Source organism: Pseudochaenichthys georgianus, chromosome 21 (assembly GCF_902827115.2).
Source record: "Pseudochaenichthys georgianus chromosome 21, fPseGeo1.2, whole genome shotgun sequence".
NCBI classification, from domain to species: Eukaryota; Metazoa; Chordata; class Actinopteri; order Perciformes; family Channichthyidae; genus Pseudochaenichthys; species Pseudochaenichthys georgianus.
Genome location: NC_047523.1, coordinates 27639051 through 27653573, shown reverse-complemented (window position 1 = coordinate 27653573; position 14523 = coordinate 27639051). Strand labels below are relative to the sequence as shown.

The window sequence follows — 14523 nt, the reverse complement described above, 5'->3', positions numbered from 1 at the left end:
TGGGTGAAAGTGCAATAGAAACGGGCCCACTGAGCTCCTTCTGTCGTCTCCTTTTAGCACTTTGCCTTATCTACAAGGCTGCTTAGCAGCAAACTGGCAAGTTCAATGAAAAATGAAGATACAGTGCAAGATTAGGGAAGAACAGTGAAGGGGAGAAATGCTTGGAGAGAGGGTCATCCCATTGCAAATGATTTCACTCCTCTCCATCTGCATAAATGACTATTTTTAAGGCATCTCCAGCGTCTGTATATTTTTCTCACTCTGCCACACATTTAATTTCACGCCCCGTGTTCTGAATATGCTTAAATGCATATCTCTGATGCACCTTTAAGCCAGAGGAAAGAGGATGGGGGGAGAGGGGAGGGTACGAAAGCAAAATTAAAGATAAAATGGTGTGATTTGCACTACAAGTCTATTACTTTATGGCATTTACATATAGTTTACCTCTGCAATTCCAAGATTTTTTTCCCTACCACCTTCCTATCAGTATTTGGGCTTGTATAAATATGTATAAATCTTTGTTGAGAAAAAATAGAATTCCTAGCACTGCACTGGAAAGTTTGAAGGGTGCACTTTCTTGCTTCAACTTCTTCTCTTGCTCATGAGATTGTCAGCATATCTGCTGGGGGCGTTCTCTCCCTGCTTGCCCCAACAAAGACACAGGCTTCAAGCACGTTGTGCCCCGTGATCCCCAGATACTCCTCCCCTCAGTGGAAGGAGGGGAGAGGGATCCTGGGTCAGGGCTTGGCCATGGCTTTAGAGGAAGGGCCTGGAAATGCAAAGCCTGATGCAGGCGAGGAGCAGCATCCTTGTCAAATGAGTGGGTAAACAGCTCTATGAAAACACAACATGAACTGCATGTATGTCAGGAAGATTGTAATAAACGGTATTTACAGAGGACCCCTGACTCCCACGCAAGTCTCTCACATTGACATGATGGATAGTGACTACATGTGTGCTGCTACTGCTATCAGGTGTTGTTCTACAGAGGAAGTTTGAGCTGCGAGTGGAAAGCCCGCCCCTAACAGCAAAGAAGAGGAAGGTTGTGAATTGGCCTGGGAATGAAAAGGAGAGAGAGAGAGGCTATTCAGAGCACGATTCCTTTCCTTCATTGTCTGCCCGCTTAGATTTGAATACGCTCACTCAAAGCAGACGAGAAAAATGCTTCAGACCCTCGCATTGTTGGCTTTCTCTCTCTTCTTTTCTATTTGCAATTAAATGCATTTCAAATGGAACAACTGTACAGAAAGCATTTGTGATAAGAATGAATTCCATTGCCTTTAACTTCCTTTGTAATGGCTTTGCCATTTTTGAGCACTATTATGAGAATTGCACAATCAAAACATATCTTTGAATAGAAAATGCCATACAACTTAAGTATTGCTTCATTGAAAATTAAATTGCATTTAGAAATCATTTTTAGCCCCCTGTGTTCCTCATTTCTTAAGCCAATCTTAGTGTTTCTGTTTTGTGTGTAACATTGTGCTTTGACAGGACCCTTGTGTCCTGAGCAGTATCATACACGCTGGTCCTGAGCATGAGATGAGATCAGTCAATTAGAATTAATGTCATCTGGTCATTTACAGCTAAACACCCTCCATATGCATTGTGTTTGCTTTGTGTGCAAAGCATCAACTGCAAAACCAATCTCATCCTCCAGACATGAATTTTTGAAGGATTTGAACGCTGTAAATAACTCCAAACCCTCTCTTACGAGGTTTACCCCTGGAGCACTTTGTAACTTATCAGGGCTGCCTTGTGCCTCCTCTAATGCCTGCATTATGCTCAAATGTAAATCGGTAAGCTGCCAGAGAGGTGGGCGGGAATCACTGAAGAAAGAATCACTGAAGGGTCTAGCCAATATTCTGATTGGGGCATAGCAAAATAAACAGTATCGTTTTTTTTGTATTTATTTTTCAGACCCAGATGTTTAGTTTTGTTGTTGTTTATGAACACAAATATACCACACTACTCTGTTATATTAACACACAATAGTTATTTATTGTAACACACTAATACACATTTCAGCTTAAGTAATAAAAAGTGATTCTCCCGCCTTCGGATTATTCTAATATCTGCGAAAGTTTTGAAGGTTGAAGGTTTTAAAATGCCAAGCAACAAAGTAAACTGATGTATTCTCAGTGCCTAAGGGTCGTTTTGTATTTCTAATTTCCATCTCTAATGGTACAAGAGACTGATTAGTAATTAGGAGAAACTCATTTAAATGCATGTAATGAGCATTATAGGTTTCCCATATACTGCACACTTCATTCTGATAAAAAATGGATAGCATCTTTGTCAATTTGAACGCATGTTGACCTTTAATGGCAATTAATCTACAACACAGTTCTTCATGCTGCTTGTCCTTGAATTGGCTTTCTACTGTAATGAGTTTATCACTTGCATCTTCCAAATAATTGACCTCAAGCATGTTTTGCAGCATAACTATTAATCGTATTTTCCAGTGAATAATTTGATCACTTCGCAAGAGAAGAAGAGAGGGCTTTACAAGTACAAACTAGTGCAGAGGGATATGTGGCCCCTAGATATTAATTTAGAGATGGATAGGAGTCTTAAAGAGGATTAAAACTCTATGCAGCTAGTCATTTCAGACGACAGCATACCACCCAGCCGACTGTATATACTGTCAGTCACCGCCTGGCATGGTTGAAATTTGAAATGGTGACAGTTAAAGTACAAAGATGTCCAATCCTAGACTATTTCATGGCATATTTCTCGGTGGAAAGGAAATGCAAACTGTTTGGGCCAGTCATTGCAGTGAACCAGGGCCAGCAGGAACAGCAACACTGCCCCCTGCTATTGTCTACAGACACTGCACCCCCCTCTCTGTGTGCACAGTATCTCTCATTCTCTCACACTACACAATACTCAGAGTGAAAGTAAAGGAGCCATACTTCCATAGTTACTACAAGTACTGTCAACATGTTAATAGGAAGATGTTGTTTCGGACATTTGTGGTTGCCAAAACTAGAAATGTAAACAAAATTAATACAATTAATCACGATAACATTAATCATAAAGACCGTTTTATAATGTGACATAAACAGAGGATTATGTACTTTGTGAAAGAGATTCATCAGACAAAGTATATTTAATCAATATAGAGTTCTTAAAAAAATTACATGCCTGGATTTTTTTAAATGCAAATATTTTATTCCCAATGTTGGAATAATTACAGACATCGGTTGATTACAGGTATGTTGATAATGTAAAGATAGTTCAATAGCTGTCATAAAGTACTGTAAATGTATATTGAACTTTATGTAATTTACAAGCAATCACATGACCTGTGATATGTTTTAAACTAGCTATAAACTACTTGTTTTATTTTTTAAATGTACCTTTTTTTTGCTGCCTATTCTTTTATCATTTTATATTTTTGTTTACGTGATGTTTCCTTGAAATGATTGGACCAAAACAGCAGGCTACATGAGTCATGACCCATACTCCCTTCTCCTTCATTTTAATAAAAGTTTAGTTTATTAGCATTTTCACAAACACATTACATTTAGTGCTCAATTAAAAGAACAACACAAAGGATAATGAATATGGAGAAGTAAACCAAAAGCCCACCAGGGGTTGTCGAGTGGTCGCTCACGTCACACATCATTAATGAAATAATAGCAAACAAAATCCAGCAAAAACGTATGAATTGGTTGCTTTTAGACAGTTTCCAGGACACTGAGCTCAGTTCTCTGTAAATGTAACTGAAGAGGCTTAAATTAAAAAATATAAAAGGCCTTCTCTTGTTTCGCTACGGGATATTCTTATAAAATGTATGCAGAGTGGGTTTGGTGTTAAGTGCAATTTCCACAGAGCTGTCAAGAAAATGGAAGCATTTCTTTATCCACATGGTAACAGGTATATCATTTAACAAATGAATAATCACCTCTCTTTGAAAGACTATTAACAGAATGGTTTCATTTGTCCTGCTTCGAAGCACACTATTATGATCACCCTTATGTTAGACCTGAGAAGAGGAACTCTAAATGAATAGACAGTGAATAGATGCATTGAGTTTTATACCTCATAAGTGAAACGCTCATGAAAAATGTTCTTTCTACGATTCCTTTGTTTCTTTTGTAATACAAATATCTTTGATGTCACCTTAAAACATTATTTGCTAATAATAAAACATGTTAATAGATATTCTTATATTATTATAAACTGATTAGCAGATATTTCAATACAAAATATGTTTTATAATGAAACCCATACTCCTTTCATTTACATCAGTCACTCAAGCATCTTGCCATTCGTCTATTTGAGAAGGCTTTCCCGCCATGGCTCTCTGGCGCCATCCTGTGTCTCAGGAGGGATAATGGATTCTGTTCATTTACACATTTTAAGTCAGTTTTGGGTATAAAAAAAGAGACCAAAAAGAACCAACATGTCTGAAAGAACAATCCTTTTGTTAAGATAATTTAAAATGACATTGATACTTAAGCAAGAGATTACTGGTGTATTTCAGTGTTATTGGAATTCTGAATATTTTGAATAAATATACTGAATTGAATTTATATATCCTTACAAAACATGTAAAGGCTAAAACTATTGAATAAAATGTAAACATAAATAACAAGCTATTTGAAAAAAACCTCTAAGATGCTTTATCACAAAAAGTTACTAATCCAGTGTTTATGAATATATAATAATAATAATAATAATAATAATATATTAATTTTATATAGCGCTTTTCTGAACCCAAAGACGCTTTACATTTGGGAGGGAGGGTAGACAAACAAAACAAAAACAAAGACAAAACCAAAAAGAAACAAAACACAACAGAAAAGCAGTCAGGAGGAAGTTGATTGAGAGGGGGGGGGGGCTTATGGATAGAGAGTTGAAGAGGTGGGTATATATAGTATTATAGTAACAAATTATGTTTATTTACAATTATGTTTCTGTTCTAATGTTGTACAAGAATGACAGATACTATCAGCTGCTATTCATAATCTCTGTTTAGCATGAAAGTGCTGCATTCAAAGGAATGCATCTTGAATCAGATATATGAGTTTTAATAATAATAATTTCAATTTTTATAGCGCCTTTCAAGAGACCCAAGGACGCTTTACAATGGCAAACAAAACAAACAAAAATAATAATAGTCACACAGATACACAGGTTTGAAAAAGAACAGGTTGCTGGGTACTGCATTTTAGCCGAGGCCAAAGGCCTGAGTGAACAGATGGTGTTTGAGTTGTTTTTTGAAAGTGTCCAGAGAGGCGGCATTCCTGATAGTTTTAGTTGTTCTCCTCATTTAGTTTGCTTACCTTTTAGATGTCCCGGACATGTCAACAGAAGGCATGAATGTCAATTTGATAACTTTTGCTTTTATCCTCTCTTTAAGATGATTTGGGTTAGGCTTTTTTACACACACAACATATTATTTTGGTTTCCTTGACAGGCCATGACGTTGATGAACAACAAGTCATTGTTACATTCTTTAGTCACACACACCTCTGACCTGAGCATCCATTTTCCTCTCAGTTACACAGTTAAGGATATTTTTCTTACATAAATGTGAAATCATTCCTATAGAAACATTGAAATGACTCATTCCAGGAATTCCACTCCGCTAATCCTGTGAGAGCAGTGAACCTCACATGATCACACATGAGTTTCTTCATCAGGCCGTGTTTACGTCTGTCCCATGTGCCGACTCTCCCACTGTTAGGGTGTTTCAGACTTGGACTCTTTATCATTATCATAAAAAAGAAAATGTTATGTGATTTATATCTTTATAGTTTTACAGAACCAGGATTGTTATTATAAAAAAGCTAAACTGTTGTATTTATTTGCAATTGCAGTGAAATAATGTTCTTATAGGATATGAGTTGACAGAATGATTCGATTCAATGCTTGAAAATCAATACCTTCATATGATTGAATTCTGAGTGTAAACATGAAGAGGTGAGTTATGATGAGCAGTTAATTCACCTTATAGTTCCATAACAACCGTTCCAAGTAAAAGTGTGTGAAGAACTCTCATTGGCTTTGTCTTTGGTGTGTGAAATACAGAGGTCACATGCCAGACCACTGCACAGCATCACTCAAAAGGCATCAGGAGTTTCTCCCTTCATAAAGCTTCCTTTATGAGTAGACCTCCTGCTCCTGAACAAAGGCTGATTCACAGAAACAAGTGAAAAGTATTACTTAGAGGCATCGACAACAATCATGTGCATGCACAGAGATCATCACCTCACACGTAAGTTAAGAACAAGTGAAGATGTTTCCTGTAAATCACAAGTGTGGATGCTCGAGTGTGAATCTGCGTGTGGTGACGGATTTCCATGTAAAGGAGGAAATTAAAATAATCACCTTTGTGCTTTTTATAAATACAATTTGATTTATTACCTGAGACTAAATCTTTCGTTACCGGTATTCAAATCCAAAAGGAACAAATGTTTCAGCGATATATGCTTTAAATGTCAAAAGTATAAATACTTGTTCTTCTGTCAAATCTTCCAATTACTGATATATAATGTGACGTTATAAGATTGTTCAGACTGATGCATCAGTGAGTCTAAGACTTTATACATCACCAGATACACCTGGGGAGTTGTAAGAAAGTGAATGGGGCAGGATAGAGAACAAATCTAACTAGATTTTATTACCTCCTTAGACTTGAATGTAAATTAAAAACATCTGAGAAGAGGGAAAATGCCTTATGTCTTAAAGGGACACAAGCCAAAGCATCAGAACCAGTTGTTTAATCGTATAGGTATTGTGTTGTAGAAGCTTATTTCTTATTTAACTGAAAAACCCCAGTCTGTAAAAAGGAGTAAAATAGAAGTATTAGTTTAATTAAAATATTGAAGGGAGATAGAAGTACATCAAAGCTGTACAGTATTGTTGTTATGTACTTCTTCATCCCTGCATATAATATATTATTACATTACATTACATTGCATTTAGCTGACTCTTTTATCCAAAGCGACTTACAATAAGTGCGTTCGACCAACAAAATACAAACTTGAAGAAAACAGAATCATATAAGTACATCAGGTTTCATAGAGCAACAACATTTCAAGTGCTACTCAACTGGCTTTAGGTAAGCCAGCCCTTTATTAGTATATAAGTGCTTTGTTAATAGTTCTATCGCTCGAAGTGGAGTCGAAAGAGATGAGTTTTCAGTCTGCGCCGGAAGGTGTGTAAGCTGTCTGCTGTCCTGATGTCAATGGGGAGCTCATTCCACCATTTTGGAGCCAGGATAGCAAACCCACGTGTTTTTGCTGATGGATAGTGTTTGAAAGAGAATACCATATCATTGCTAAAGTTGCTCTTTAATCACCTCACATGCACATCACAGGGTGTCAGCTGACACCTTTGGGCGAAACGTTTAACAAATGGAACAAAAAGATAATCAGACCCAATACCATGAACAATCTGAGTCGATGGTGTGATTAAGAGGATAATCGGCAATACAATTTACATTACTGATTTACTGAAGGGGTTCCGGCCATTTATTCTGGCCCCAAAGAGGACTTTCCAACTGTTATTGCATTAACATAGCTGTGAATGGCTCAACAAATTAATCAGTGTGTCATTTCTTTGTTGTATTTGAATAATGTCTCCACAGTTGGCGGAAAATCAAACTAATTTGCCAATCTCTTATTTATCCACTTTTTGCCATTTTACGTATAACTATTGCAAACATTCAAGTCTTTTGGTACATAGTGACTTTATTTTACAGTCCCTTCAGGCAGTTTCTTGGTATTCATCCAGATCTTAGTGCAGACCAGCTCACAGCTCTGCTGTCAGGTGATGATCACAAGACCACGGCTTAATCCTCCTCAGCTCTATTTAAGCAACAACAGAAATCACAGGCTTTCTTAATGTGCATGTAACCCACTGGAACACTACATGATTCGGCTTTAAGTGATGTTTACACAGAATTTAAAACTATCACTGAATCTAATTTGAAGATACACAACGGGGGACCGTAGCAGACTGAGATTCCACACTCTTCTGGAGGAACTAATTGGCCTTATTACCGCTGAAGTACAAACTGATTTTTCACGACTGACTGAAGGAAACAAACTGGTGAAATATGATGAACGCTCTGGGTCTTGGTCTGCTTTGTTTGCTGCTCTGGCCTGAGCCTGCAGATGCTCAGTTTCCACGAGTGTGCTGCACAGTGGAGGGGATTGTGTCCAAGCTGTGCTGCCCCGCTCTGGGCTCAGATCCTGCCAATGTGTGCGGCTCTCTGTCGGGGAGAGGAAGCTGCGCGGCTATCAGAGTGGACAGCAAACCCTGGGGAGGTCCGTACAGACTGAGAAATGTTGATGACAGAGAGAGGTGGCCCACCAAATTCTTCAATCAGACTTGCAGATGCACCGGTGAGTAATTCACAATGTTTTCAAACATTTAACTCCAGAAATGGCTCATTCTGAACATAAAGCAGCATCAGCATGCTTTAATATGTTAGTTTTCTCTGTGTGTTGCAGGTACCTTTGCAGGTTATGACTGTGGTCAGTGCAAATTTGGCTGGACCGGACCAAACTGTGACCAAAGGAAAGCTACTGTTGTGAGGAAGAACATCCACTCCCTGACCCCCGAGGAGCTCCAGGAGTTCCTCAATGTCCTGGAGCTGTCTAAGGCCACCACCCAACCAGACTACGTCATTGCCACCCAGCACTGGTTGGGACTCCTGGGACCAAATGGAACTGAGCCCCAGTTTACTAACATCTCCATCTACGACTTCTTTGTCTGGCAGCATTACTACTCTGTCCGGGACACGCTTCTTGGTAAAAGACCATGGTCACTTTTCTTTTAAAACTATTGTTACTATTTCCAAAATGATTAGTTATTATGATGTCTGGACCTAATCCATATTTTTTAAAACACACTGAAAAGTTTTGGAAATGTTGGATTTGTATGATGGAAATTATTTGTGATACATCAAAAGTATTTGTTTGCTTGATTAAAATGTTTGTTTTACATATAACAGTATATTTAACAGCATGATGTCTTTGTGACATAATGAGGTCACCTTGTGATCACACAGAGCTCATGACGCACTTTGTTTCCCTTCAGGTCCAGGTCGTCCGTTCAAAGCCATTGATTTCTCACACAAAGGACCAGCTTTCATCACATGGCACAGATATCACCTCCTCAGCTTGGAACGAGAGTTACAGGTATGTGTACACTTTTTACACAAGTTGTGTTGTTCTGGCATGACTGGGTGTGAATAGTCTTTTGGCGCTGTACACTATAATTCTCATTGGGGTGATCAGCTTTGCATTCCTACATACTGTATGTGTACTTGTGCATGACATTTTTCATCTTTAATTAATTTTATTATCTTATACTTATTCTTGGCATATAAGTGTCTGATATTGTTTCCAGACCACAGCTTAATAAAAAAAAAAAGTTGTTAAAGTAACAACACAATTATCTACTTTATCATTCAATAACACTTTGGTGAATACACAGCTCCTCAGGTGACTCTGAGGAGGAGGCTACCGGCCTTACATATATGTTATTCATATCAAAAACAAGTGTTTCTGAATGTCCCATACTGTCCACCCAAGTTATAATTTGTTGTCAATGTTGAAGATTTTAAAGAATCAGACAATTGGTCCAACATTTGAAAAATGCGAGAGAAATTTAGAGGATATTATGTGTTTGACTTGATCTAAATTGAAGTGAAGTGAAGTTGTTGGGGCTTGTGAAAGGACCGTCAAAAGCGTTGATGTTGATGACCCTAATAAACATTTTTACTAATAATGTAAACTTATATCAAAACATTTGCCTGCAGAGATTAACCGGCAATGAGAACTTTGCGATCCCGTACTGGAACTTTGCCACAGGGCAAAGTGAGTGCGACGTGTGCACCGACTCTCTGCTGGGGGGCCGAAACCCAGAAAACCCGTCTCTCATCAGCAACCAGTCCAGGTTCTCCAGATGGGGCGTGGTGTGTGACAAGTAAGCCCAAAAGCATGATGGGAGAGTAAACAGACCGTATCATTCATGGTTTGATAATGATGAAACAATCAGGCACATTAATGCATGTTTTAGTTTTGGGAATCACGTTTTAATGTTTCGTTTGATTAATTTCCAGTTTGGATGAGTACAATCAGCTCGTGACTCTGTGTAATGGCACCAGTGAGGGTTTCATTCAGAGAGGGATAATGGAGAGGGCAAACACGTCTCTGCCCACCATGACCGACGTCAGAAGCTGTCTGGGAATCAGAGACTTCGACAGCCCTCCATACTTCACCAACTCATCCTCCAGTTTTAGGTACTAAACTGAAAAATGTATTATCAATTGTCATTTTAAATGTATACCTGCTATTTGTTTGCAAAACCCAACAGACTTTGTGCTTTCTGACCCACAGAAATGCTCTGGAAGGGTACGAGAAACCAGATGGTGAACTGGATGATTCGGTCAATAACCTTCACAACCTGGTCCACTCCATGCTGAATGGAACGAGCGCTTTGTCTCATTCTGCAGCAAACGACCCCATATTTCTGGTGACCATTTGATTTCATGGTTTTCTCTGAAAGGACACATTGGATTTGTCTTTCCTTGAAATCACCACGGTTTAACTTTCTTTTGTTGTTTATTTCGCAGGTGCTCCACGCTTTCACTGATGCCATTTTTGACGAGTGGATGAGAAGGTTTGTTCCATCCAACACCAGTTACCCCGATGAGATGGCCCCCATTGGTCACAACAGGGACTTCAACATGGTTCCTTTCTTTCCTCCCATCACCAACGAGGAGATTTATGTTGCATCTGAGGAGCTGGGATATTCTTATGCTCTTGCCCTTGATGGTGAGCAAGTCTTACTGTTTTGGGAAACTCTTATTCACTCTCTTACCAAAGTTAGATGAGAAGATCAGCTCCACTGTATGTGTGTGTTGAATATGAGGCTGGATTAGCATAGCACAAATACTGGAAAACAGCTAGCATGGCTCCAAACATAATCTGCTTACTGACACCCCTAAAGTCTACCAATTAAACTGTTTGCTGAATTGTTCTTTGCTTAATCAGATCAAGATTCTTTAAATATTTTAAATTCCATCTGAGTTCAGATAAGACTTTAAGGCTATTATTTAGTTCAATCTCAGAATTGTTTTATGCTCATACAGTAAGTGACAAATAGGTTTTTAATCTTTATGAGATAGCTGGTAAAATAGGTCAGAAACTTGTGTCACGAGAATGCATACAATCATGATGCAAAATACTAATTATCCTTCTTTAACACCATCATTTTTTTTTAAGATTGAGAATACATGTTTGTGAAAGGCATTGCCCTTTCTGTTGGGTAGTTGAGTGTTTTCAAATTGCCAATTTCTGTTGCAAACAAATGGTTTTAGAGTTAGTTTTGAAGTATAGGTTAATAGCTGAGAAACATTAAGTCATTCCTGTCAATTATAAGCCTCATCAAATCACAATTTTGAACATCTTATCACGAGGACTGACATTTACATTAGTTTTGTTTTTCTGCTGCAAATAGTTCCCTGAACATTTCCACCTGTGCTTTATTCTTTTCAGATGAAGAAGGAGGGCAGGCTGTGTTTGTGCTGGGCTCCACTCTGGGGGGAGTCTTCATCGGTCTCCTGGCGCTTCTTCTTATCTTCGTGCTCTACCTGCGTCAACGAAGAAACAGAGGCTTTGAACCTCTGATAAAAGCAGACTTCACAAATAGAAAGTACACAGAGGAGGAAGCCTAGACCTCCGTTGTTCTGAAAAACACTTCAATGCTTTTACATACCTGAAAGAAATGGAGCAGCCAATGTATTATATGCCCTACTATGATGCAAAAGGACAATATTAACCCTAAATATTAACTTACATTTTACTTTGAAATATTAAATCAAATCTTAAATCAGAACAATTATTTAATGATTAATGATCTGAAAAAGAAAGAAAATTCCAATCAAAATGAATGTTTGCTTAACTGTTTTGGTAGCATAGTGAGCTTCTCAAAGCAAAAGCTAATTTACATTTATATTTTAAAATGTCTTTTTAACAGCCACTACAAATACAAATATATTGGAATGTTTTTAATAAATATTTATTCTCAAGAACAGTAACAAAACACAAATGCAATCATTTTAATTGCACTGGAAAACAATAAGGCATATTTTCTGAACTAGTTATTCGCCCCTTTTAGTTTGAAATAAGATTCAAACTCCAATCAAACATCCCTTCATTAGTATTTAACTTCATACAGAATTGCATTGATTGTAAAAAAAGGTTGACTTAAAGTGTTTCCTGGTAATTGTATTTGTCAGATCATTTCTCTAACCAGACAATTGATTTTTAAAGTTGTATTTCAAAAATATTACCATTAAAAGTTCAATGATACAAAACATAAAAAGGCATCCTGTAAGACCATAATAAAGAATCCTTTTAAATGACACTTTGTTTCTATATTTTTGTTCTTGCAATGTGGATAAAACTGCAATAAAGAAAAAGCTTAACTAATAATCACTGATATACTGCGAACACTGCTTAATTCCTGGGATATGTAAGCTGAGCTGGCCTGGTGGTTATGGAGCTGGCTCTCAGAGAACAAACAGGCTGGTTTTGTCCTCCCCCTCAGCACTGCCAGGCCTCTCACATTCTCTGTAAGTTCGCTCTGCTGAGGAGCTGCACCGGAGCGTTCAGGCCTGTCCGGTCTGCACAGATTCTCATTTCACAGGTGACTGTGGTCGGCTTCCAGCCTGTCTGTGCTGCAGACACAACCAGTCGAGCTTTACAGATACATTTAGGGGCCCTTTCTCTGCATTTCCAGTAACCACTGTGTGCTGTTTGCTACTTCTTAATAATTGTCTGGCCTTTTAAAGAACTGTGCTAATATATATGCAGAAATAGCAACACTTGTTTTTACTACTGTTTTACAATCTTCTTTTTGTTACTGTATATTAATATTAAACATTTCTTGAAGTTTAAAAATGTGTAATATTTGTGAAAATATTTGTAGAGTATTCTGAGAATGGCGAAGAAAATGTTACCAAAAGTTAATTTAAGTTAATTTCAAGATTCAAGCAGTGCAAGATTTCCACCTGTGATAGTGATTCTGAAATTGAGTGGGTGTGCCCTTTATAAGGCAATGTCCAGGTCATGATTTTCCATTATTGTGCCTATAAGGCATTTATAATGTCAGCATGGTATGTTTAGAATAGTTTAAATATCTAAAGACATGAAATGGATAATTGATGTACCTCATATTGAGAGGTATGCTTACCGGTCAATGATGGTGTGCATAATTGTTGAATGCTAACACTGGCTTACTACCTTTATGGAGACACAATTCAAATAATATAATTCAAAAGAAAACCATGACATTATGAATCAATCATTATATATTGGAGTGGATTCAAATGTGTTTTCCAGCATCACTTTGATGGCATTACTCTACACTGGTGGGACCTTCTCTGTCTGTAAGTAACTGTTAGCATTCTGTCCAGGCTGTTAACTCCTGAAACAAGCACACATACCAGCATTATATCAGAATGTTTTAAAGATTGTAATTTTTTGCAAGGGACATTAGTATACAAAAATGTCAATCTTATCCCTTTTAACAAAATGTGAGTTCAGCACAAGGCGGCTGTTGAACAGAGCAGATCCATGACAAACCAATGATACGCTTAAGCTAACAAACACCATGGTGGAAATGACTGTGAAACACAAGATTAAGCAACACGATTGTTCTAAAAACAAACATGGATATATGATGATGAAAACATCCAAAATCAATAATTGGCACATGATTTAATGGCGATGGAACAAGGATTCAATTAAAAATTTGAGGCAGAAATGTTCCTTCATTTTCTGTCATTATCCACTGTTTTGGTTTTAAAATATAATGTTACCTTATGTGACCACATTCTCAACATTTTTCAACACACAAACAATTTTTGCGTAAAAAAGAAAATCAAAACAATCAAAGTGCGTGTTATATTTTTCCACATGGAGAACTACATTAATACCTGCCATATGTGCAAGAAATCTCTGAAGCAGAGTTTTTTGGGTCGGCATCAGTGTTAGATGGAGAGGTGATGCCATAAAATGTCAAGTCTAAGGATGGCACTGCATGATCTTTGGGAAAGTGGGAAATCACGAAGCATGGCTGCTCTCTTTTTCAGAGCAGACTCTTCCAGCCTCGAGGCTGGCAGCATGACTGTAGCTCCAATCTGCCCGAATACAAAAACTGCAAAAATAAAATAAAACCCTGCTGTCCATGTTTAGCCGGTTCCTCCAGCATTATCTCCATAGCTGGTGGAGTGCCAGGGCTGAGAGGGCCAGAATGGTTGGCAGCGCTACAGAGGGAGCTCGGAGCGGGGCAGAGTCGTCCACAGGCCCGCGCCGATCAGCTTCCACCACCGGGGCCTCTGAGGCAGCACCGCCCGCCTCTGTGGGGCAGGCTTCTGTGCAGCCGCTGCCACTGCCTGAGCCGCTGCCTTCATCACCTGCAACACCAGAACAAAACACAAGCAGACTGAGTACACCACTGGAAATGTAAACAATTGTCAACAATTCATCC

At 38.2% G+C, this 14523-nt stretch overlaps 2 protein-coding genes across 3 annotated transcripts in view; one reads left to right on the top strand and one right to left on the bottom strand.

Moving 5' to 3' along the window:
* The first annotated feature begins 8074 nt into the window (after positions 1–8074).
* Positions 8075–11803, top strand: dct (dopachrome tautomerase). Its single transcript, XM_034110582.1, has 8 exons — positions 8075–8363; positions 8472–8771; positions 9061–9161; positions 9785–9951; positions 10088–10267; positions 10365–10500; positions 10601–10802; positions 11526–11803. The coding sequence occupies exons 1-8, from the start codon at positions 8075–8077 to the stop codon at positions 11702–11704; spliced, it is 1554 nt and encodes a 517-aa protein (XP_033966473.1). The 3' UTR covers positions 11705–11803.
* Positions 11804–12012: 209 nt separating this feature from the next.
* LOC117467023 (glypican-6-like) overlaps positions 12013–14523 on the bottom strand; it is a 117591-nt gene continuing 115080 nt past the window's right edge. For both annotated transcript variants that reach the window (XM_034110579.1, XM_034110580.1), the window contains one exon: positions 12013–14449. In XM_034110579.1, coding sequence (XP_033966470.1) covers positions 14244–14449 — 206 coding nt within the window. In that variant the 3' untranslated portion in view covers positions 12013–14243. The remainder of the gene's footprint in view (positions 14450–14523) is intronic.